Source organism: Mesoplodon mirus (genome assembly GCF_964341445.2).
Source record: "Mesoplodon mirus genome assembly, chromosome: X".
In the NCBI taxonomy this organism is placed as follows: Eukaryota; Metazoa; Chordata; class Mammalia; order Artiodactyla; family Ziphiidae; genus Mesoplodon; species Mesoplodon mirus.
In genome coordinates this window covers 139,720,037-139,744,060 of record NC_138981.1, presented here as the reverse complement: position 1 = coordinate 139,744,060, position 24,024 = coordinate 139,720,037, and the positions used below count along the sequence as shown (strand labels likewise).

Here is a 24,024-nt window from a genome sequence, read left to right as displayed (position 1 = left end):
TTTGGGAGAGGTGTGCTTTTTCCTATGACCCCTCTGGGATTCAGCCGCAGGGGTCTCGGCGGGAGCAGCGCCTCCTTCCGGCCCTCAGGTGCGCAGCGCCGGGGGCCCGCGGGGCCCAGGGGGCGGGGGCAGGCGGGGGGCGGGGGCAGGGGCGCGGCGAGGGTGGGGCGTGGGCGGAGCTCCTCCCCCGCGCTCTCGGCGCACAGCCTGCGGGGTGGTGACTGACCAGCCGTGCCGCGCTTCCCAGTCGCGTTCGCCGCCTCTGCCGCCTCCGCGCTGCAGGCCCCGGGCCCTGCCGCTCCAGGCTCTGCCCGGCCCCGCGTCCCCGCGTCCCCGCGTCCCGGTGCCCGGCGTCCCAGGTCCCGCAAGATGACGCTGAAGGCGAGCGAGGGCGAGAGCGGGGGTGCCATGCGCACGGCGCTCTCCGACCTCTACCTGGAGCACTTGCTGCAGAAGCGCAGCCGGCCCGAGGTGAGCTGCCCCCGGGGCCCGGCGCGGGATGCGGGCCGGTCCTTGTCTCTAGGCCGCGCCTCCGGCCGCGGTCCCTCCCCGCCCGCCGCCCTGCCCTCAGGGGTCCTGCCCCCGGGGTGGAGGCCGCAGCGGGCGGCGGGGTTCGGGCGGGACTCCGGACGCGGTGGCTGGTGGCCCCCAGTAGCGCCTCTAGGCGAGAATCGGGAGAGGCCGCGGCCTCGACCGAGAGCTGATTAAGGTCAAGGGAAACTTCTTCGTGGACGGAAGTCAGGGTCACAGAAAGACTGTGAGGAACAGATCCGAGAGTAGGACTGCTTGGTGGTTGTGTCAGCAGAAAGGGTTGTAAAAGCCAGCGCTGGCCCCGAAGTGCTCACTCACCGTCCCTGTGCATTTAGGCAGGGCCCCTGGTGCTGGGGTGCAGATGGGTGGACCCCTGTGTCTGTTTGTGGGCAGTCATCTCACAGGTAACTCTGCCCCCCAGATTCCTATGATGGCCCATAAATAGCTCATCACCTCGATCCTCAAAGATGCCCAGAGGGCAGGGTTGATCATTTTCTTGTTATCTCTCATACTTCTGGGTGTGGTGAGGACCCAGCAAGGTAAGGTTGTCACTCAGGGTCTCTCCCACGAGGGCACGGCCACCAGGATGCTCGCTCACTCACTCATCTGAAGGCTGACGCTCTGTCCCATTGTCAGCCATCAGCCAGCACCGGCCAGCAGCCCTTCCATGTCCCCTGGCCTTCTCACAACGCGGTGACCAGGTTCCGAGAAAGGATGTCCACGGAGACACACAGACAGAGAGAGAGGGCCAGGCAGAAGCTATCTTGCCTTTGATAACTCAGCCTCAGAACTCACAGTGTGAATCTTTTTCCTAGACTACAAGATCTTCCAGGGCAGGGCTGTTTCACACTCACTTTTTACATTTTAAATGCCTGGTAAGTGGGTCCTCAGAAATGTTTGCTGAATTAATAAGTGACTTAAGAGGTGAACATGTGATTCAGCATAGCCATCCACTTTCACAAATGAGGAAACTGAAGATCCACAAAGTGAAGCAGACTGTAGAGCTGTGGACTCTGGGCTGGGTGGCATCAGCTCAGGTCTCCGCATTCACACCTGACTGTCATTGCAAATCAGGATGAACCCGTGGGGAAGACATTGGTTATTCAGCTGACAAGACAAAATTGGAAGTTATGCAGCAGCATGTACCCTAGGAGGGGATCAGGCTCTAAAACTACTTGGTTCCTCATAAGTCTGGACATGGGATTTTTTTTCTTCCCCACAATCAGCTCACTTGGCTGGGCCTTAACTCACCCCCCGCAAAACAACACCTCTCTTTATTAAATTTTCTTTCGGCAACTTTATTGAGGTTTACTTAGCATACATCTAATTCACGAATTTGATTGTGCAGTTCAATGACATTTGACAGATGCATCCCATCATGTGGCCGTCACCGTAATCATAACGTAGAACATTTGTATCACTCCAGAAAGTTCCCCGATGGTCCTTTAGGTTCATTTCCCCGGAAACCTGGAAGCCACCCTGGCAACTTCTGGAAAACACTACCACTTTGCCTTTTTCAGACTGTCTTATAAATGGACTCCAACCATATGCAGGCTTTTCTTTCTGGCTCTTTTCACTTAGCACAACCTGAGTGTCACCTGTATCTCAGTGCCCAGACCCTGTGTAGCCCTGTCTGCTCCTGGTGGGGAGGCTGGAGAAGTCTTTTCCGGTTTTGAGAAGAGGGCCTTTCACTGCCCTCTGAATAAATAGCAGTTTTTGTGGAGCTGTGAGTTGATCCTGCAAAACCAGATACAGTCTATTGCTTAGTCAGTTTGCTTGAGTGTATGAAAGGATTTGAAGATGAAATAAGAAAACTTGGTAAAGCACTGAATGAAAAGCATCCAGATCTGCCAAGCTGTGGACACTGGAAGAAGAATCTCCACACGATGGAAGGTGGCCTGACCCCACGAACCTGCTGATTCTTATTTCCTGAGGTTCACCTTCCCTCTGGGGCTCCTAGCAGTCTCTGCTGCCAACACTGGGCTCTGCCTCCCCCTTGCTGCCCAGGTTCCCTGTGCCTTTGATTTCTCTTCTCTGTAAAATGGACCTGCTTAGAGGGTTGCGGTGATGTTGACCTGACGTAACGCCTGTCCAGCAGCAGTAGCATGTTTTGCTGTCCTAGCAAGAACCAAGAAAAGTTGTAAGGAAGTTGTTGGCTTTAAAGGAGTTCATAAACTCATGTTGCCAAAGGCTTCATTTAGGGAGATTGCTTTTTCTAAAGACTGGAAACCCAAGGTTTCACCTCTGATTATAGTCCACATTTGGTATTGAAAAAGTATCATCGGGCTTCCCTGGTGGCGCTGTGGTTGAGAGTCCGCCTGCCGATGCAGGGGACACAGGTTCGTGCCCCGGTCCGGGAAGATCCCACATGCTGTGGAGCGGCTGGGCCCGTGAGCCATGGCCGCTGAGCCTGTGCGTCCGGAGCCTGTGCTCCGCAGCGGGAGAGGCCACAACAGTGAGAGGCCCGCGTACCACAAAAAAAAAAAGAAAAGTATTGTCAGAATATAATTTTGCAGTAGGTTTGAAGTGTAGCCTGTCTGCCATATTTAAGTACATGTTTCCTTCCTTGGAGAAACATTCTATGAGCTCTCTCTGACCTTGATCTTTTTTGCAATCCGTTAGTGCACATAAGATTGGTTGTAAAATTCCTACTTTTCTCTTCAGTTCTGTTTGAAGTAGCCCTTCTCCCATGACCTGAAGCAATACGTTGAAAGTCCCTGAAAGTTCACTTGGGCCTGTCCCACATGGGAAATGACCTAAGAAATGTCAGGCTGCAGGTGAGTTTCCACTCAGAAGAGCTGTCTGTGGGCTCCTGGGTGGGGAGATGCAGCATCACCTGTTGTGCATGGGCCAGGATGTCACTGGCGAATAGCGCTCCAGGCAGGGGATATTCAGGGTTGATGGGGGTCTTGAGACATTGACAAATGTCCCCTGGGGCAAGGGAGATGAAATCAGTTGACATTTCATTGACTGCAGAGATTTTTTTCCCGTAAGCAGTGAGTTGCTCAAATCTTTCACTGTTGCTAAAAAAGGAGGGGAAGTGACCCCACGGATGGGAAACGGGAAGAAAAGCTCTGAATTAGGGAACCAGAATACAACTTTTGTAATGTGACATTTTCTTTTCTGAGTCTTCACTTTTCCGTTTTTCCTTCCCATAGAGAAATACACGTGAGCAAAGTACATACGCAGTTGCCGCTGGAACGGCTGCTCTGTGACCACGATTCCCGTCCGTGGAGGCCACCAAGCACGGATCGTGTAGCACTGCAGTGTTTACTATGGGGAAAATCCGTGTGTCAGTGGACCCATGCAGCTCAAACCTGTCATGCTCAGGGGTCGACTGTATAGGTTTTTGCTCATAAGTCACTTGCCAGAAAATTCTGGCTCTGAGGTGCCCCTCTTTCCCCACCTCTTTTCCCCGGCTCTTGTCATTTGTGGTGAAACAGTGCTCAGCTGTTTCGGGTACCTCGAGCCCTCTTGGTTTTCTCATCGTTTTTCTTGTTTTCTTTCCCAAAGTGGAGGCTGACCTTGCCTGCCGTCTGCGGCAATCACTTGCCTTCTTGGCCTGGGCCTTCTTCTAAGTCTCCACATGGAAACAGTTGGCAAAAAGCCTAACAGTAGGCTGAACAAATGTTTGTTCTTTCCTCCGTTCACTGTCACCGGCTCTTAATCCGACTGTTTGGGTGGGAAAGCCACCCGCTGCCAAGTTTGTTTTTCATCTCTTTTTTAATCCCAACTTCCTTTGAGCCACTGCCTCTGCCCTTTGAACCCGCTGCAGATGTTTCCTCCAAAGGGGGTTTCAGCGCACAGGCGTTGCCACCCCAGCAGTGTGTGTGATTAAAGGCCGAGAGGCTGCAGAGCTGCCCCCGTCCTGCTGGGGTGGCGGGGATGAAGGCTGGTCTCAAGGTTGTGAAGTGAACTCTGCAAAATGCCATCTAGTACCTTTGGCCGCATCGTTCAGCATCACTTGGTGGTCGTGGGGCTGTAAGGACTGAAAAACGGCTTAGCTTTGGGGTGACAAAGTAAACAAACGAAATATTTGCAGCACGTTGGAATGAATGTATTACCAGCTATGGAAGCAAGAAAAGTTAGACCAGTTCAGGGGCAGGACAGGTGCCCGGCACGTGGCCAGTGGACGGATGGACAGATGGGACAGGGGACAGACTGCAGTCTAAGTCGTCAACCTGGACACATTAGTTACCCTGAGTGGCAGGCAGGTAACCTTCCCATTTCTTCAAAGCTGAACTCTGTGGGCGTTTCCTGCCCTTGGTGTGGTCTCGGACCCACGGCTGGGGTCAAGGAAGCACCTTGGATCCGTGTGCATCTGTCTGTCTGTCTAGCCCTGCTCCTGGGATTGTCTGTGGCGAGGGGTGCAGGGGGCTGGTTGAGGGACTTTCCTGCATGTCAGGTGCTGTTGAGGAGAGGCTGGCCCCCTCTTGCTGAGCAGTCAGGGAAGCCTCACCGTTGCTAGTTGGTTCTTAGGTCGCCACGTCGGAGGGTTCCGTTTATCTTACTCATCATTTGCAGCTTCTGGGTGAGCATGATAGTGGCTCTGAGTCATCCCGAAGGGGGACGTCTTGATGAATAAGCACATTTGGAAGACCAGCCTTTCAGATAGCAAGTCTTGAACTTTCCTGGGTGCTGAGTCCTTAATTTAAAGGCTGATGTGTTAAAAGCAATCTGTGTCATGGAGCCAAATGAGAAGGTGATGAGGGGAGGGCGCCGCTTTATCTGCCTGTTCCAGGTACACAATCACGTAGGCGTCGGCCCCTTGCAAAGGTCACTTTGTCTTCCGTGGACTGAGACTTTCGAATCTGTCCTTGTAGACGGGCCCAGCGTGTCTGGAAACACAGGTGAATCATCATAGATGGTTTATTGATGGCACTTTACAGCACATGATAAAGTAATCTGATCTATGTTTTCAGATTTTATGGCCATCAGTACCTGCTTTGGTTACTGACACAGATAAATGGTAGATGCTGATAAATCCATAGGATTAATTTCTGAGTTTGGTTTTCAGCTTTCTCAGCCCCACAACTACTAGTGAAAAAAGATTTGTAAGTCAGGATCAAGGAAAGTCCTAAGTTTTATTTCATGCTTTGAGGCCAGAAATTTGAGATTTGAGCTCTTTGTCTATTCACAGCAGTCATTCAGTCAGCAATCCTTGAATTCCTCACTCTATACATTCAATCTCTTAATACATGCGCATGGTAAAAATATACAAATAGTACAGATGCTTAATTTGAGAGAAAGAATTCTTCCTTCCAACTTGACGCTGCTTTTCCTCCGGTTTTCTTGAGTCTACTTAGAGAGCTGTTTGATCTCATTCTCTTTAAATGGGTCTGTGCAATAGCTACCTAGCTTTGAAGAGTTTTAACCACATGGTTCCAGGTCGCCATGGGCAATGCTTTGAGGAACTATTTGGTCACTGTGTGTTGTGGCCTCTTACTTACCCATCCCAGAGTCTGGAAACTGATCCTGTACCCTGCAGATGTCTCAAGGATTAGTTGTTGCCTCTGTCCGTTCTTTGGTACTGTGCTCTCTTAGTTATAGCTCTTCGGTTGCAAACAAGTGCAACTTGCCAGCCATTTTGCTAGTTCTTTTATGCAATAACTTCACCTCTGTCTACTACAAGCTCAAAAATAGTACCCCGTCAAAACCATGGACTTGACATTGGTATGACATGTGAGTGTAGTTCTGTGCCATTTTGTCACATGTCTGAATATATGTAACCACCACCACAATCAAGATATGGAACTGTTCCATCAGCACAGAGACCTCCCTGGTGCCACCCCTTTATAGTCACATCTCCCCGTGTCCCCTTGGCAACCACTAATCTGTTCTCCTCCTCTATAATTTTGCCGTCTCTAGAATGTTATATAACTGGAACCATATTGTATGCAATTTGTTATTGCTGGGAAGTGTCCCGAGGTATGGATCGACCACAGCCTGTTGAACTGCTCGCCTATTATAGGCTGTTCTCCTTGTCTCCAGGTTTGAGTTACTACGAATAAAGCTGTTATGAACCTTCATGTACACATTTTGCACAGACTGTTGTCTTGTGCCATTGCTGGGTTGTAAAGTAGTCATTTAGTTTTTTAAGAAAGTTCCCAACTCTCTTTGTAAAGTAGTCATTTAGTTTTTTTAAGAAAGTTCCCAACTCTCTTCCCAAATGGCTGTAACACTTTACATTCCCACCAGCCATGGATGAGAGATTCAGTTTCTTTGCATCCTCACCAGCATTTAGTCTTGTCACCGATTTTTATCTTAGCTGTTCTGATAGGTGTGTAGTGGTATTTCATTATGGTTTTAATCTGCATTTCTCCCTGGTAGCTAATGACGTTGAACACCATTTGCCATCCTTCCTTACATATCCTCTTTACTGAAATACCTGTTCATGTCTTTTGCCCGTTTTCTAATTAGATTATTTTTATTGTTGCATATGGAGCATTCTTTATGTACTCTAGATGTTAGAAGTTTTCATTGGATGTGGGGTTTGTGAATGTTTTCTCTCAGTCCACGTCTTGTCTTTTCATCATCTTCACACAGGCTGTCACAGGGGTAAAGTTTTTCATTTTTAAGAGTCCACTTTATCAGGTTTTCCTTTTATGGATACTGCTGCTGGTGCCAAGTATAAGAACTCTTGTCTAGTCCTAAACCCTGATGACTGTCTCCTATGTTTATTTCTAAAAAGTTTTGTAGTTTTGCATTTAAGTCCATGATCCATTTTAAAGGTCTAGTTCAGTGTTTCTTTTATTGCCTATGGGTGTCCAATTGCTGCAGCATCATTTGTTGAAAAGACTACCCTTCCTCCGTTGAATTGCCTTTGCACCTTGTCAAAATCAACTGGACGTATCTGTGTGGCTCTATTTCTGGGCTCTCTCTTCTGTTCCATTGACCTTTGTGTCTGTCCCTCTGCCAGACCACACCGCCTTGATTATTTGTAACCATATAAATCTTGAAACCATGTAGACTGATTCCTTCTACTGTCTTCCTTTTCAAAATTGTCTTAGCTGTTCAAGGGCCTGTGCCTTTACATCACATAGATTACACGTCGTCCAGAGGTACTTTTTTCATGTAACCTGCAGGGATCGGGTGAGTGAAGCCACTTGTGGGTAAAAAATAACATCCCAGATGCAGGAGGATCCACAGCTCATGCTTAGCTTTGCTCCCAGGGTGCAGTGGAGAGTGAGCTAGAGAGCGTGTGCCCATCTGCAGGGGGGCAGGTTCCACAGGGACGGGTCTTCTGATTGTAACTAAACGAAAGAAAATAAAGCAGAACTTTAAATTCTACATTCATTCCTTCATCAACTTTCCCTCTCACTGTACTCATGGGATCGGTAGCCCTTCCCTTCATCTCTTTTCTGTCATGAGTGTGTGGACCTTAATGTTGTTTCGTGACTTGCTGTAGGTAGATTGTAAAGAGGGAAAGTTAGTAAAGGTTTTTGTATTATTATGACCGGTTGCTGACCCAACACCTTTGTTCCACTTCTTGCTGATCCCGCCTCTCCCTGATCTTGTTTGGGATGGCAGGATGCCCAACTCAGTTCTTATTTTCTCAGCCCCTTTTGCAGCCTGGGATGGCCACGCTGTGTTCTGCAGTTCTGGCTGATGAGACATGAGCAGATATCCATTGGGGAAGTTCTGGGACAGATGCCACTGGCCTGGCCCTTCTTCCTTCTTCCTGCCTTGAAAGTGGAGCTGTAGGTTGGGTGGGCAGCTTTTCCGGAGCTATTTTCTCAGAAGTCCGAGCCCCAGCCCGTTGTGCGCCGGCCAGTTCCTCGTATGTGCATGTTCCAGGCTCTGCTGTCTTCTGGAAAAATTTTTGAAATCTCTCATCCCTGATGACTTCCTGTTTTTTGTCTGTGGGTTTCTATTTACCCTCCCCCCTTTGGTCTCATTTAAACAGGGTCCAGGCTACACGCAAGTACTTAGGCTGCCAATTTGAACCTAAATCACAATCACTTAGGAAAATTCTATCTTGCCAGAATAGAAAGTGTTGTACTTTGTAGGGCTTTAGGAATAATAGGCTTTCATTTGCCTGTTTGGAAATTAAGTTGAAATGAAACGAATACAATTTACTTCTCACCTCCTCTAGTCTCCCAGTTCCCCTCTGTTGTTCATGTCTCTTTCCAGAGATGATGCATTTACAAGCAAATATGAAGATATCCTTACCTTTCACTGTTTACGCTGATGATAACATACCTTTCCTCACTCTTTTTTTTTCCACTTAATATGTCTTCCAGATTAAGCTCTGAACCTCCTTTTCAGGGCTACATGGTGTCTGTGTGCCAGGATGCCCACGCACAGATGCAGTGGTAACTGTGTTAATGGCTTACCTACTGTAGACGACCTTGAAGTTCTGTGTGGTTCTGGGCTCCCAGGTCTCATAAGTCACTTTTCTAAATATAGCCCTTTGTTAGACAATTCTGCTTTAATAGCAGTGCCGTGTAACTCAATGTCATGTGAGGTTTTCGAAGTTCTAGTTGCTACACAAGGCAGTTTCTCTCTGTCAGTACTTCCCTCATTCTGTAGACAGACAGATAGGTCTAGCTGTTCCCACCTGGGGATATTCCCGTTTCGCCTTTGCCACCAAGGGGCTGATGAGATGTCCTGCTCACGGCTCCAGCCATTGGGAAGATCTTCCCTCCCCACGGTCTCTGAGGGGCACCCCCAGGTGTGGCTGGATTGCAGCCACAATCCATTTTCAGCTCAAACCTTACATAAACCAGGGTCGGGCTTCTTCCTTCTGCATATTGTTTTTGATGGACTGTTGTATCAGGAGAAGGAGCATTTCAAGGAGATTTATTCATATTGTGCAGCAGCCACTTATTCTCGTTGGCGTGTGGTCTCAGAGCGACACTGTTCTTCAAAGCCCAAACTTGGAAGCACCCCAAAGTCCATCCACAGCAGGACACCACACGAGGGTTCCGGTTCCTGCTCCGTGGCCTTTTCACTGTCTTAGTGCCATTCCCTTCCAATGTTTTATCTGAAAATTTTCAATCTCACTGAAAAGATGAAACAATTTTATAGTAACTTCCATTAGCCATACCTCCTAGATTCTACCATTAACATTTTGCCATGTTTGCTTTATCACATATCTATCCCAAAACCATCCATTCACCTTTTTTTGTTTGTTTTGCACTTCAAAATAAGTTGCAAAGATCAGAACACTTCACCCCTAAAAGCTTCAGCATGCATATCATCGGCTAGGGTTCAGTATTTCTTTATGGTTCTTTTTTTAATCTTGTGGTTAAATTTACATACAGTGAAATGCACTGGATGAGTTTTAACAGACGCATACACCTGTGCAATGCAACCCTGGTCACAGTTTGGAACATCACCAGTCCAGAAGGTCTGTCATGCCCTTACCCAGCCTACCCCTTCCCATCCTATGAGAGGCAACCAGTGTCTTAAATTTTTTTATTGTAGTTTTGCTTGTTCTAAAACCTCATGAATGGCCTCCTCCTGCAGGGGGAGTTTTCAGCTATAGTGAATAAAGCTGCTGTGAACTTCTGTGTGCAAGCCTTTCTGTGGGTGAACACCTAGGAGTAGGGTTGCCAGGGCATAGGGTCAATGTATGCTTAACTTGATATAAGAAATCGCCACACCCTTTTCCATGGGGCTGCGCCGTTTAGCATTCCCACGGCGATGTCTATCCTTTTCACTGTAGGCTCCCTAGTGGCCGCGGAGTGGTATCCCGGTGATGTTGGCTCTTCATAGGCCTTTTTAGTGAAGAGTCTGTTCAGACGTTTTGTCCATCTTTTCATTGCTCATCGTCCTGTTATTGAGTGAGAAGAATTCTTTCCATGTTCTAGGTATAAGTCTTTGTACTCTCAGGCTGAGAGTTTTGGTGAGAAGTGTTTAGGTTTGATGACGTCAGTTGTATGGTTTTTGATTATTGCTGTCTGTGTCTACTAAACCTTTGCCTGACTCAGTGGAGTTTCTCCACGAACAGATATTCTTAACTTTAAAGTATTTGTAGTTTTAGTTTTCTTTTTTTTACAGTTTTCTGCCTCCTCCCAGGTTTTGAAGATGTATTCTGCTTTCTTCTCAAAGCTTGGTTGTTTTACCTTTCACGTTTGGAACTGGTTCTGTATATAAAGTGATGTGGGGACCAACAGGCCCTCGGCCTGTGCGGGGTTGACCCAACACCATGGATTACAAGATCCATCCCTCTGTCTTCCCTCCTGCCAAGGCCACGGGCCTTAAATTACTTCAGATTTATACTAAAAACATCTTCCTAGAGTGTAATCCGTCCAGCTTTGTTGTCTTCATGGTCGGGGTCAAGGGGTCACAGTTGATGTGTCGTCTCGGGCTGATGGCAGGGGTAGCCACTTGGATAAATAACGCTTCACCTCAAGTCTAATGCAACTGGCCACCAGCCTTAGGAGATGAGCGTCGGTTTGCTGAGCCTTTGGGGTTTTAGATGCGCAACAACGACCTGACGGCTGCTTGCTTCATACATTTCTCTGCTGTTTTGACCCGACAGACTGTGTCACCCCAGCTGAGCGCTGTGACGGAGGACATGTACACCAATGGGCCTGCTGCCCCGGGGAGCCCCGCCCGGGCCCAGGGCCAGGAGGCTCGGAAGGTGCGGCTCATCCAGTTCGAGAAGGTCACCGCGGAGCCCATGGTAAGCCCTCTTCCTCACCACCCAAGGCCCCTCATGGCAGGCTTCTTGCCCCTGCCAACTGACGACACCTTGTGTGCAGACAGAAAATATTTCTCCCAAGAAGTTGCCTTAAGTTGTCTTAAAGATCAACTCAGAAAGAGCTTGCAGTTAAGCTTGCTGTGCCCTTGTCTGTCTTCCAGGGAATCACGCTGAAGCTGAATGAGAAGCAGTCCTGCACGGTGGCCAGAATCCTCCATGGCGGCATGATTCACAGACAAGGTACAGGCCTGTTTTGTTCAGTGATTCATCCTTTGCTCCCTGTTCAGGGCTGAGGGGCACGAAGCTTATAGTGTTCAAATTAGGGAGCATGGGGCTTCCCTGGTGGCTCAGTGGTTGAGAGTCCGCCTGCCGATGCAGGGGACACGGGTTCGTGCCCCGGTCCGGGAAGATCCCACATGCCGCGGAGCGGCTGGGCCCGTGAGCCACGGCCGCTGAGCCTGCGCGTCCAGAGCCTGTGCTCCGCAACGGGAGAGGCCACAACAGTGAGAGGCCCGCGTACCGCAAAAATAAAAGATTGGCACTGATTGCTGCCATCTTCCTAGGAGGTGATCTTGTTTATTTTTACTGTTCACCTTCTCTACAAAGCTCTAGTGATGTGCTCCTGGCCAGTAGCTCAGCCATCTAAGCTACCACAATACTTCGTCCCCTCTGCAATAACACAACTATTTTGAATGATCTGCCTTTATATCTACCCTCTCATGAGAGTCCTTAAAAGGAAGAACCCGGGCTTCCCTGGTGGCGCAGTGGTTGAGAGTCCGCCTGCCGATGCAGGGGACACAGGTTCGTGCCCCAGTCCAGGAAGATCCCACATGCCGCGGAGCGGCTGGGCCCGTGAGCCATGGCCGCTGAGCCTGTGCGTCTGGAGCCTGTGCTCCGCAGCAGGAGAGGCCACAACAGTGAAAGGCCCACGTACCGCAAAACAAAAAAAAGGAGCATTTGTGTGTGTGTGCCGAGAGGTTTTTTGTACCGTAATGACTGTCGCTCCCTCTGAGCATTCTTATGCACTTATTTACGCCAATACTTTTGCAGTTAGTTAACATTTGAGCAACTACTATATGCAACCCCTTGCATTAGACTGTGAACACGTAGCAGTGAAGAAAACAGACCATTTCTACCTCCTGAGGCTATCAGTTAAACTGAGAAAATAGGGAATTCCCTGGCTGTCCAGTGGTCAGGACTCGGCACTTTCACTGCCGAGGGTGCGGGTTCCATCCCTAGTCGGGGAGCTAAGATCCCACAAGCCACATGGCACAGCCAAAAATAAAAGAAAAAGAAGAAAAGAAAAACAATAAACTGAGAAAATAGACATTAACAAATAATTACAAGTAACTGTTGTATCTCCATGTGAAGCTGCCGTCAATTTGCAGATGTGTCATTTAGTAAAATGCTTTTCTGTGTATCAAGGGTAACACAAGTATAGATACCCATTCTTCACATAGAATCTAAACAGTGATTAACTTTACCATTTGGTAGCATTTGGAGGTCTTAGCTAAACAACAGAGAAACATCGAGCTTTCTTGTTCCTTGGATTGTGTTCAGCTGTGTCATAGCCCCCTGACTTCAGGGGGACTCTAGTTCCAGGACACTTTCAGGACCAAGTGCTTTTATTTTGCAGTTGGAGTCCTGAGGTCAAGGAGGATGACATAATCTTAAACCGTCGAGTGCTTGTCTTGCTAGGTCCCTGAAGGCCACGAACAGAACATTCCCGTCTGTCATGGTCGAATGGTTTCAACCCTGTGTGTTCTACAGTCTATTGTACAGCATGCTCTAGATCATGGTTTATTTTCTGTGGCGTTTTGACATCTGTTGACATCTCTTTCGTGTGAACGTTTGTTCTTTTGTTGGTAGGCTCCCTTCACGTCGGAGATGAGATCCTAGAAATCAACGGCACAAACGTGACTAATCACTCAGTAGATCAGCTGCAGAAGGCAATGGTGGGTATTCACTATGCCCTTGTCTGCATGAAGCATCGATCCACATTGGTGTCTGTGTACCTCATTTTTCTGTGAAAGTGTTTATACCTCATTGAAGGGCCTCTTACCACTGCTAATCTTTATTCTGTGCAAGAAATGACAGCTCTGTCTTCATTTAGTAAACTTCTAAAACAAGGCAAAAGACCCAGAGTGTCTGTCTAGAAAGAGCATTAGACTGCAATGGCAGCTCTGAATCCCGCTCTCCTTTATTCCAGCCCTGTGATTTGGAGCAGGTGAATTCACTTCTCTAGGTCATCTGTAAAATGAAGGTGGTAGTAATTGCTGTTCTTATGTCATAGATTTGTTACAGAGAACAACTGGGCTATAACAGGTGAAACGTTGAATGTGCTCTTTACATGCAGTTGTGCCGGGCATTGTGCTGGGTGTTTGCCTCTCCGCATTCTTCACCATCCCTGTCCACCCCTGAACACAGCAGAGACCCTTCCTGTAACCAAAGCAGGAAAAAACACATGGGGTAGTTGGGTGTAATTGGTCACGGCCGGTAGGAAGCACCCCTCAGGCCCTCAGCAAGGAGATGCCAGGGTACCAGCCAGGGAATGAAGCAGAAAATAGCAACTTAGGGAAAAGTTTAATTTGAACCAGAACTGAGGAAACTGAACCCTTAGAGAGTTCTGAAGCATGGCTGTTTAAGGATAGACCTCACTTCTGACCCAGATGAAATAACAGGGACCAGATTTACCCTGCTTCTTGAAATGACTCACATCCTAAATATTCATGTACCTGATGACAGAGGATTCAAAATACTTGAAGCAAACACTGCCAGGACTGCCACATTCTGCAGGATAGACTGTGTACCCTGCCGCATGACAAGCCTCAACAGGTTTAAAGGACTCAAACCATACAAAAATGCACTGTCCACCCACAATGGAATGAAATTAGAAATAAAAAACAGAAAGATACCTGGAAATCCCTAAATAGTTGGAAGTTAACACACTTCTAAAGAAGTCACAGGCCATAGGAGAAATCACAAGGCAAATTAGAAACTGTCTTTAAATGAATAGAAATGAAAGCACAGTGTATCAGATTTTGTGGAATGCCACTGAACTCGGACCAAGGTGGAAATGCCTGGATTATAAAACGAGAAAGGTTTCAGTCAACAGCCTCAGCTTCTACCCACAGAAACTAGAAGAAGGAGAACAAATGAAACCCAAAACAAGCAGAAGAAAAGAAACAGTCAAACAACCAGAAATAGAACAGACAGGACCTTGGTAAATGAATGTGGAGGGTGAAGGGGTTTGTAAAATATAACTCTGAAGTAGGCGTAACCCACCTAAGAGAAACTCTATAGGACCAACGACCCAGTTCCTTCCACAAAGAAAAGACTAGAAAAGAAAACACTGCAGGGAGAACAGGTGGATGAAAATTCGACTCTTACAAGACATATCCACCAATTGCAAACAGTGTCGGACCACATGCCCCAGACCCTTCATTCAGCATCTTCCCACCCTCTGGAGCGGGCCACCTGTTTCCCACCAGGACACTGCCTGGATCGTTTCATGGTCACCAACACGAGGAGCAGTTTGGCCTAATGGTTGCTTCTCAATAGAACATGATGCATGTGTTTTCTCTGAGCCGATGGCACAGCTGTATCCCTTTGTCTTGCATAAAAACCGTTTCAAGTATGTGAACATTCAACATTTGTGCTTCTTTTTGATTTATGTAAATAAAATCAACTATGTAGAAGGTAATTTGTGTCGTGGCAAAAGTTACCATGAACAATACACTTGGAGAAATACTTGTTGTGCATACAATAGGTAGACAGTTAATAACTCTAATATTTAAAGTGCTTCTAAACTTTGTATAAAAAGACAAATAACTAGGGAGTTCCCTGGCTGTCCAGTGGTTAGGACTCTGGGCTTTCACAAGACAAACAACCAAATAGACAACTGGGCAAAGATATAAGAAGGAAAAGCATATAGCCAATGAGCTCTTGAAAAGTGCTCAATTTTGGTTATGGTAATAAAATTACAAAATAAAGCAACCATGAAATAATTTCCACCCATCAGATTGGCAGAAATTTAAAACGAACGTTAACATGTAATTCTGGCAAGAATTTCAGGGGAAAGGGAATCTCATATACTCCTGGTGAGAGTGGAATTTTTATAGTTTTTTAGAAAAGTAATTTGAGGATAGCTATAAAATTGTTTTTATCCTTTGCCTCTGCATTTCCATCATGGGGTTCTATTCTGTATAAATCAAATGCAAATATATAAGGACACGTGTTAAAGGGTGTCTACTGCAGCAGATTGTAATAAAAAAAACCTGGCAACAGTGGACACACCCAGTGATGGGGATGGTGGCTGAGCAAGGGATGCGGCAGAGCCATGAGACAGAGTGAGTGAGGTCTTCATGTATCAACCTGGAAGCAGGTCATAGAGTAATGCATATAGTATAATCCCATTTTTGTTAAAAAGAAACAGCAAAAGTACACATGTATGAATATGTGTGTAAATATTTAGACACATGACTGGCCCTTTATTGGTGTGGAGAAATGTGTGGATATTTGTGTGCCAGGGTTCATTTTAAGTACTTCTGGGGACCTCTTGGGGGTCGACCGCGCGGAGGAGGGAAAACCATTAGCCTTTGTTCGTTATTCTTTGTGTGTCCCCATGTTGTTATGCTGCTTTATGGGGCACATGACACTTCTGTCTTGGAGGAAGCATTGTGCTACAAGATTTCAAAGTGTACAGTAAAGATGGCTATTGGAAAAAAAAATGCCCAGGACTTTGGGAGGGGAAAAATGACTTAATGAAAACCCCCAGTCACCCCGGTTCGTTTTACATGACAATTTTATTTCACCTTTCTTTTTTAATAGAAAGAAACCAAAGGAATGATCTCATTAAAAGTAATTCCCAACCAGCAAAATCGGCTTCCTGCACTGCAGGTAGGTGGCACCATTTTCTCTGTTGTGATGATGGCAGGATTCGGGCCCAGTGTGTATTCTTTGAACTTGATTGAAATGATGTGATTGTAAATATCTCAACAAGCATAGCTGCCTGGTACTCTCTGAACCAAACTAACATGTGCTACAAACCGGCAGGCGTTTCTCTGACCGTGGGCATGACTGGCCCTTTGCAGCTCACTGGGGCTGCGGGGCCCTGACAGATAAATGTGGAAGAAGGAAGTTTTAAAAAAATAACTCCAAAGTTTCTGTCACAGGTCACTGATCGTATGATGGTATAATTTTCTTTTTAAAAAAACTTGTTTTAAATTGAAGGTTTGGTATATATGGGCACATATACAATAAAGGACACAAATCATAAGTGTAAAACTAGATGAATTTTCACAAACTGAACACTCCCATGTGACCATCACCGTAAGAGTCCCCATGCCCATTTCCAGTCCCGCCAACCCTGACTTCTAACTCCAGAGACGAGTTTTGCCCCTTTTTGAAATTTGTGTAAATTGACTCACACAGTATGAATCCTTTAGTGTCTCATTTTGTTCACTCGGTGTGAAGTCTGTGCTGTAGCAACAGCTGATTCCTTCTTATTCATTTGTTGTATGACTATGCTCTGGAGGGCCTTCTGTGATTCCAGCTTTTTAGTTCTTACAAAACTTAGTGCTGCCATGCACCTTTTTGTACCTGAGTCTTGGGGCATTTCTGACGAGCTGTAGGCTGTGTGCATCTTTCATGATGTTGCCGAACTACTTTCCAAGGTTTTCCATTCGCAGCTGCAAGTCTCAGCTCTTCCACGTGCTCACTAGCACTTAGAATTATCTGGGTTTTTTTTCCTTCATCTTGGCCGTTGTGATAGTGGTGTTACATTGTGCTCTCTACTGGGAAATGGTGTCTTCTCTAGTTTGTTAATCAGCCTTAATTTCATGAATCTTCAAAGAACCAATGTTGCCTTTCTTGATCCTTTCAACTCTATTTTGTGTTTCACTGGTTTCTGCTCTTTATTATTTCTTTCTTTCTTTGGGTTGGATTTTTACCCCTAATCTTCCTAGCAGAGGTTACTGGTATTAAATTCTGATATAGCTTCTTCCGGTCTTTTTTGTTTCTATGTATAAAGAAATACTCTTAAAATTTCAAGCATACTAGGTATTGTTTTTATTTAATGATATTCTCATTTAATGTTAAATCAGCAGCATTTTCCCAGGACATTAAATATTCTTCTACAAATTGATTTTTATAGTTGCATGGTAATATATTCTGTAGATGGCCGTATTTAATTAATTAATTCCCCATTCTTGGAAAATCAGATTGTTTCTAATATTTCACTCTAATAGCTAATGCTATGGTGAGCACGTGTATCCACGTATTGTAACTGACAAGCTTCTGTGTAGAAGTAGATCGTGGGGTCAGGACTTTGGGCACATTCACAAGGAAACAGTGCATTTCAGATAGTAGCCTTCTTTTTCAGATGTTCATGAGAGCACAGTTTGACTATGATCCCAAAAAGGACAACCTGATCCCTTGCAAGGAGGCGGGGCTGAAGTTCGTCACCGGGGACATCATCCAGATCATCAACAAGGATGACAGCAACTGGTGGCAGGGACGGGTGGAAGGCTCCTCCCAGGAGTCGGCGGGCCTGATCCCCTCCCCCGAGCTGCAGGAGTGGTGAGCTGCCAGTGGCGGGGACCCATGGCCACCAAGGCTGCTCAGCTACCGAAATCTGTCATCCTGTATATAGTTTCTGTTTCTCAACCGGGCCAACCTTCCGGTTTTCCTGGAAGAATGGGCGGTGGGGGCAACGATGCCTTGATGAGCCTGACTGGCCCTTATGGGTGAAGGAGGCTGACTGGCTCTTCCTTCATCCATGGATCTGTGTTGCCACAAATGCTTTCCCTAAGCTTTAGGTCCCTAAGCCCGCGTTGGGACTGCAGCCCCCTCTTTCTCTGCCGGAGGAGGATGGGGTCTGGGATGACACAAAGGGCAGGAGGCAGATGGGTCTGGGGGTTTTGTGTAGAAGGGACGGCACAGGCGAATGACCCCGGGGCTTTTACACCGAGAAGCCACCAATGTCCTCGGTCATCTCTTCCCTCCAGGCGAGTGGCGAGCGGGGCTCAGTCTGCTCCGAGTGAGGCTCCGAGCTGCAGTCCCTTCGGGAAGAAGAAAAAGTACAAAGACAAGTACCTGGCCAAGCACAGCGCAAGTACGCTCCCGGGCCTCCCCGTTGCCCTGCACATCGTTCTCACCCCCAGGGAGCCAACCCAACAGCCTTCCAGACCTTTCTCAGTACATCAGTGCCATCAGTATGGCCAACTGCAGGGTCTGAGCAGCCCCAGGCAGTGGCCTGTTTTCCTTAGAACTAATTCAGACTTTGTCCCTTAGCTGCCACGGTTGGAAATATATGATCATTATAAATACGTTTGAGCGGATTGTAGCTAGCAAGTGAAGAATAATCTACAACTGAGCTACTATTTATTGAATGCCTCCTTCCTGCCGGGAGCATTCTAGAGAAAGACAGGAGCAAAGCACAGGGCCTGAAAGCTATGTCAGGGGCCTCCAGTGAGGCAGGTGTGGCCAGAGCATCGCTGGTGGCAGAGAGGAAGGGACAGCAGCGCGAGCCGGAGATAAGGGGAGATGACGGGCGCGTCAGGTAACAAACTGTGGAGAAGAAGTGGAGAGGGTGGAGGCCAAAAGATTAGAGAAAACTCGAGTCCAGAGAACTGACCAACAGCCGTGCTGAGTTTAGATGGTGCGGGGGTTGGGAAAACCAAAAAATAGACCCCAAAGAAGGGCATCCACGATCCAGGTTGTCCCTGATGGTGTCCGAGCCGGTATAGCCGGTCGCAGCCTTCGCTGTGTGCCCGGCTCTGGCATGAACACGGCTTGCTTTTCTTTGTCTCTAGTTTTTGATCAGTTGGATGTTGTTTCTTACGAGGAAGTTGTTCGGCTCCCTGCGTTCAAGAGGAAGACCCTGGTGCTCATCGGTATCTTCTCATTGCTTTGCCACTTAGAGTACATTTTTGCATTTCTGTTCTTATTTCCCTGCCTGCAGTACGTAACCTCCCTCACTCCCTCTCTCAAAAAAACAAAACAAACAACAACAACAAAAAAAACAAGGGCAGTGAGGAAGAAAAGGAAACGAGAAGGCAGGTGTCTTGGGGTCCTCCACGCGGAGCAGATGTAAGGAGCTTTCTGAGTCCTTACCGGGACTCCCCTGGGTTCACGTTACAGCAGAGGGTGAACCTCACATGGTTTTCAGCAACGAACTCTTTTAGGTTGTCTGTCCGTCTGGCGGCAGTAGGGGTGCTCCAGGCCTATGCTTCTGGGTCCTCCCCATCTTTAGAGTGAAAACATGAGTTGCTTAGAGGACCTGTATGAGGGTTCTGTTTAAATTTCCAGTAAAAGTCAGTTCCATTCATTTTGGAGAGTCCAGTAAGGCAAATATGCTTCAAAATTAAACAGAAAATGCCACGTGGTAGCTGCCTCCTCTGTGGAAACGCCAGTTCTCTTTGGAATCCTAACTGGGACCCCAGGGCCTGGAGCCCCCGGTCCTCCTGACACCAACCCAGAAGCCACGCAACTCGCTTTGACCTGTGGCTCATCTCGGGGTCTGAGAGATGAAAACCCCTATCCCATTCCTCTTCCTAGCCCCACCTTTGTGTCTGGGGCAAGAAATGGAAGCCTTTATCTCCTCTGTCTGTGCAGGAGCCAGCGGCGTGGGCCGCAGCCACATCAAGAGCGCCCTGCTCAGCCAGAGCCCGGACAAGTTCGCGTACCCCGCCCCGTGTGAGTAGCTCGGGGGCCTCGAGGACACGATACCGTGGTCATCTGTCTTTTCCTTTGTGATTCTTTTTTTCTTCAGCTGCACCGCGCAGCTTGCAAGGTCTTAGTTCCCTGACCAGGGATGGCACCCAGGCCCCAGCAGTGAGAGCGCTGAGTCCTAACCACCGGACCGCCAGGGAAGTCCCTCCTTTGTGATTTTTTTTTAAATTATTAATTAATTTATTTATTTTTGCTGTGTTGGGTCTTCGTTTCTGTGCGAGGGCTTTCCCTAGTTGTGGCAAGCGGGGGCCACTCTTCATCGCGGTGCGTGGGCCTCTCACTGTCGCAGCCTCTCTTGTTGAGGAGCACAGGCTCCAGACACGCAGGCTCAGTAGTTGTGGCTCACGGGCCTAGTTGCTCTGCGGCATGTGGGATCTTCCCAGACCAGGGCTAGAACCCGTGTCCCCTGCATTAGCAGGCATATTCTCAACCACTGCGCCACCAGGGAAGCCGTCCATTTTTTTAAAAAAAAATGTTTGATTATAAAAAGAAAAGCCAATTTGGAAAGATACAAATTTGTGCCCATAGTTGCTCCCATTAAAAATGTAGCTGTGCTGTTTGTCTACATAAGAGAAGCAGCGGTCAACATTTTTATACTGCTTCAAAAGATTAAGCAAATAATATGTTATTAGAAACTTATGTTACTTTTTTTCATTTTAATTTATATTATAAACACTTTCTCATATGCCTAAATCACTCTGAGAGCTCTCTCCTGGTCCATTGAGTGGTTAAGGAAATTACAGGACAGCCACCAATTGTCATGAAATGTTTTCTCAAAGTAGCGCTCAGTTAAGGCCCACGTAACCCCAGCAGCTGTTGTAGGAGAAGGGTCGGGCCAGCAGTCAGGCGGACGCTTAGATCAGTTCCATTCCCAGGAGCGAATCTGTGTAGAAAACTGGATTTTAAACCTGTTATTAGTATTTTTTTTATTCCTTGCTTCTCCGTTTTGCCTTTGAGGACAGAGTGACACACTGGGGTCAGAAAGCAGAAGGCTTTGGAGGTAGAAATAACCACGACAGTTCCATCATTCAGTAAGTTAGAATGAGAAGTGAGTTAGAAAGGGTAAGAGGTGAGGATAACTCAGGTCAAAGAAGAGTCATCGTTTTATAAGATGGAAAGAAAGACGTGCGGCAGTTGTGGATTGAGGAGAAGGTGCCCATTGAGACAGACCAGAGGATGACGCAGGAGACCAGGGGGTCGCGTCTCAAGCTACAGCATCTGTAGCACGTTTTACTCAGAGGATCACTTACACGAGTAATCGTAAACGTTGTGACTTAAGGACATTCCAGCATTTAACAGTGTGAGTTTAAAGCAAACAAAAGTACTCTTCTTTCCAAACAACGAAAAGGAGCCTTTCAGTGTACTTCCCAGAAATCCTGACTGTAGCCTGGAGATCTGTTTCTAAAATATTTTCAGCTGTCATTTCTTCATTTCAGAGCTTCTGTGTCCCTGGGGTTGGTGTTTGAGATGCTCCTTCATGAAGGGAGGAGGATGGTACGAACTTGCTCCACTGGGCTCTGGCTCTTGACAGTTGAATGTGTTCTGGGCAGACGGGGGCCTTCCTGGTCCGAGTCAGCCCCTCGGGGTCCTGTGTGAGCCACCCCTCTGGTAAACTCCCTGCGCTAAACGCAGCTGGGGTGGCGGTGGCGACACCAGCGTCCGAGCCCTCGGGAGCCAAGGAGGCCCTGAGTTGCTCAGGGATTTGGGTTCTCGTGCACAGATACGACACGGCCGGCCAAGAAGAGTGAAGAAGACGGGAAGGAGTACCACTTCATCTCCACAGAGGACATGACGCGGAGCATCTCTGCCAACGAGTTCTTGGAGTTTGGCAGCTACCAGGGCAACATGTTTGGCACCAAATTTGAAACAGTGCACCAGATTCACAAGCAGGACAAGATCGCCATCCTTGACGTTGAGCCCCAGGTGGGTAGGCACGGAAGGCAGGAGTGGATGGGAAAAGGGTGCTGAAGAGCACAGCCCATGGGACCCTCCAGCAAGCGCAGATCTGCGCCACGAGCTTTCACTGGGATCACCTGGAAGAAGAAGAGCAGGACCAGGAATGCTGGAGACAGTGTGGGGATTGGCGAGGCCTGAAGATGCTGATCGCAAAGGTCCGTCATGACAGCTAACGCCTTTTCTCCCCTTCTCTTCTTCCTCCACTCCCTTTTTCCAGACCCTGAAGATTGTTCGGACGGCAGAACTTTCACCCTTCATTGTGTTCATCGCACCCACTGACCAGGGCACTCAGGTGGGGCTGAAGGGTCTGTGCTGGGGGGAGCGGGGCCGCTCTCCAGGCCCATGGGGACCGGGCATCGGTCCGGATCATTGGCCAGAGCGCCGGCAGAGCTCAGCTTCCCGACCCTAAACCTAACCCTGCCTGCTGCTGTCCCCTTCCCGCCCGGCCAGGGGCCAGAGCACGTGTGCCTGTCCTGTCTGTTCAGCAGACACTTGTTAATGCACCAGCCAGGCCATTTTTCCAGAAGAGCAGATCCTGACACTGGTGCAACACGGGCTTTAGAGGGGCATCTGGGGGCAGGGCAGGGACTGTGAAGAACAGAGGCGGCCCTGGGCCCACGTGGTGCGTGCTGTGCGGGGAGGGGCGGGAAGGAGGCCAGGCCCATGTTGAAAGGCCTCCCCGCTCCCCAGAGCCGAGCTGCCCCAAACCCACCCTGCAGGTGCTTTGCTTTGCACTGAACGTGTGGGGACCTCCCTGCGTCTTTCTCAGTAGCTGTGTGGTCTCCCATCGTGTGGATGTAGCAGAGACTCATTTAGTTTCCTCATTGCCTTCTTGATGGCTATTTAGGTTTAAAACTTATTATAAGTAATACGACAGTCGATGGCCCTGTGCGTATGGCGTTTGACACGTGCAAATATATGTGTAGGAGAGATTCCAAGCAGGATTGTGTTGGAAATGTGGAGAGAGGGTGTCCCTGTGCCAGGAGCACGTTATGCACTTTCAGCTTCAGTGAATCCGCTGGAGGGGAAACAATCTCACTGTACTTGTATGTTTTACTGGAATCGGTGGTGCTGGGGTGCAGACGGGTGGATCCCTGCTCCATCCATGGCGCCCTCTCTCCCCCTCCCTCCCTCCTTCTCTGTCTCCTCCACAGACGGAAGCCCTGCAGCAGCTGCAGAAGGACTCCGAGGCCATCCGCAGCCAGTACGCTCACTACTTTGACCTCTCACTGGTCAATAACAGCGTCGATGAAACCCTTAAGAAACTGCAAGAAGCCTTTGACAGGGCATGCAGTTCTCCGCAGTGGGTGCCTGTCTCCTGGGTTTACTAAGCTTGCAGAACAGGGGGAACGACTGTGGGCCCCCGTCGAGCCTTAGGAACTCCATTCCCCTTACTTTAAGACAAACAGGATCACCCCAGCTAGCTCTGTGTCAGCTTCCAGCTCTCTGCAACTATCCTCATGACCAGTGGGTATCCATCTTGTTCAGGTTTCTGAAGGGCTGGGCTCTGACCTCCCTGATAGATGGGGCCCCATGGATCAGGATTTCAAAAGGATCTCTGGAAATTGGGGTCCGAAGTACTATCCAAACGCAGCTGCTGATCAAAGATGGTACATGTGGGGAGGAAAAGCAATGGACCCTGTCCCTCTGAAGCCTGCACTCCTTTACCTACAATCACACTGGGCATTTCATTTGTCTTTGCTTTGAAGAAAGCATTTTTAACTGCAACTTTCTAAACTGCCAAAATGAAACAGCTGTGCAATAGGATGAGGTCTGCTCTAGTGAAACCCTCAAAAGCAATAAAAGTGTTGCTGTGTTAAAATGCCAATGACCTTGTACCTTTTAACTCTCTGGGTTTCCACCTGTGCCCCAAGCCTCTGGGAGCAGCTGCTGGAGGATGGTACCAACACCAGATGCCTCTGCTGGGTTCACAAGTCTCCCTCAGGCTTGTGACGACCTTAAGACTAGAGGTCAGTCAGGCTAAAAGCCTACGTGCATGTGGCTGGTGCCTGTGTGCTGGGCCGGGCATGTGCATGTGAACACATACGTGTGTGTAACATGTAAAAACACTTTGGGAGCAAAGGTGTAGGGACCGTCCGGTTTCTGCTCCAGTGGGGAGAGTGCTCTGAAGCCCTTTGCCTCCACTTGCATTG

The 24,024-nt window shown here is 48.1% G+C and overlaps 1 protein-coding gene across 2 annotated transcripts; it reads left to right on the top strand.

Moving 5' to 3' along the window:
- The first annotated feature begins 207 nt into the window (after positions 1–207).
- On the top strand, positions 208–23,699 carry MPP1 (MAGUK p55 scaffold protein 1). 2 transcript variants are annotated; one of them, XM_082610246.1, is made up of 12 exons: positions 208–471; positions 11,021–11,164; positions 11,344–11,422; positions 13,052–13,137; positions 16,013–16,081; positions 17,565–17,761; positions 18,190–18,296; positions 18,997–19,077; positions 19,799–19,879; positions 21,636–21,838; positions 22,089–22,163; positions 23,026–23,699. In XM_082610246.1, exons 1-12 carry the CDS (start codon positions 370–372, stop codon positions 23,200–23,202), a joined length of 1,401 nt encoding a protein of 466 aa, XP_082466372.1. In that variant the 5' UTR covers positions 208–369; the 3' UTR covers positions 23,203–23,699. The 2 variants fall into 2 exon arrangements, with proteins under 2 accessions (XP_082466372.1, XP_082466373.1); XM_082610247.1 differs by lacking the exon at positions 18,997–19,077.
- Positions 23,700–24,024: the final 325 nt, after the last annotated feature.

Bases quoted from the DNA above. Each gene is read 5' to 3' on its own strand.
- MPP1 (XM_082610246.1), top strand. From the start codon at position 370: ATGACGCTGAAGGCGAGCGAGGGCGAGAGCGGGGGTGCCATGCGCACG. The intron at 17,762-18,189 runs GTGAGCTGCCAG...TCTTCCCTCCAG, and splicing joins TCCCCCGAGCTGCAGGAGTG to GCGAGTGGCGAGCGGGGCTC. The intron at 19,078-19,798 runs GTATCTTCTCAT...CTGTCTGTGCAG, and splicing joins GAAGACCCTGGTGCTCATCG to GAGCCAGCGGCGTGGGCCGC.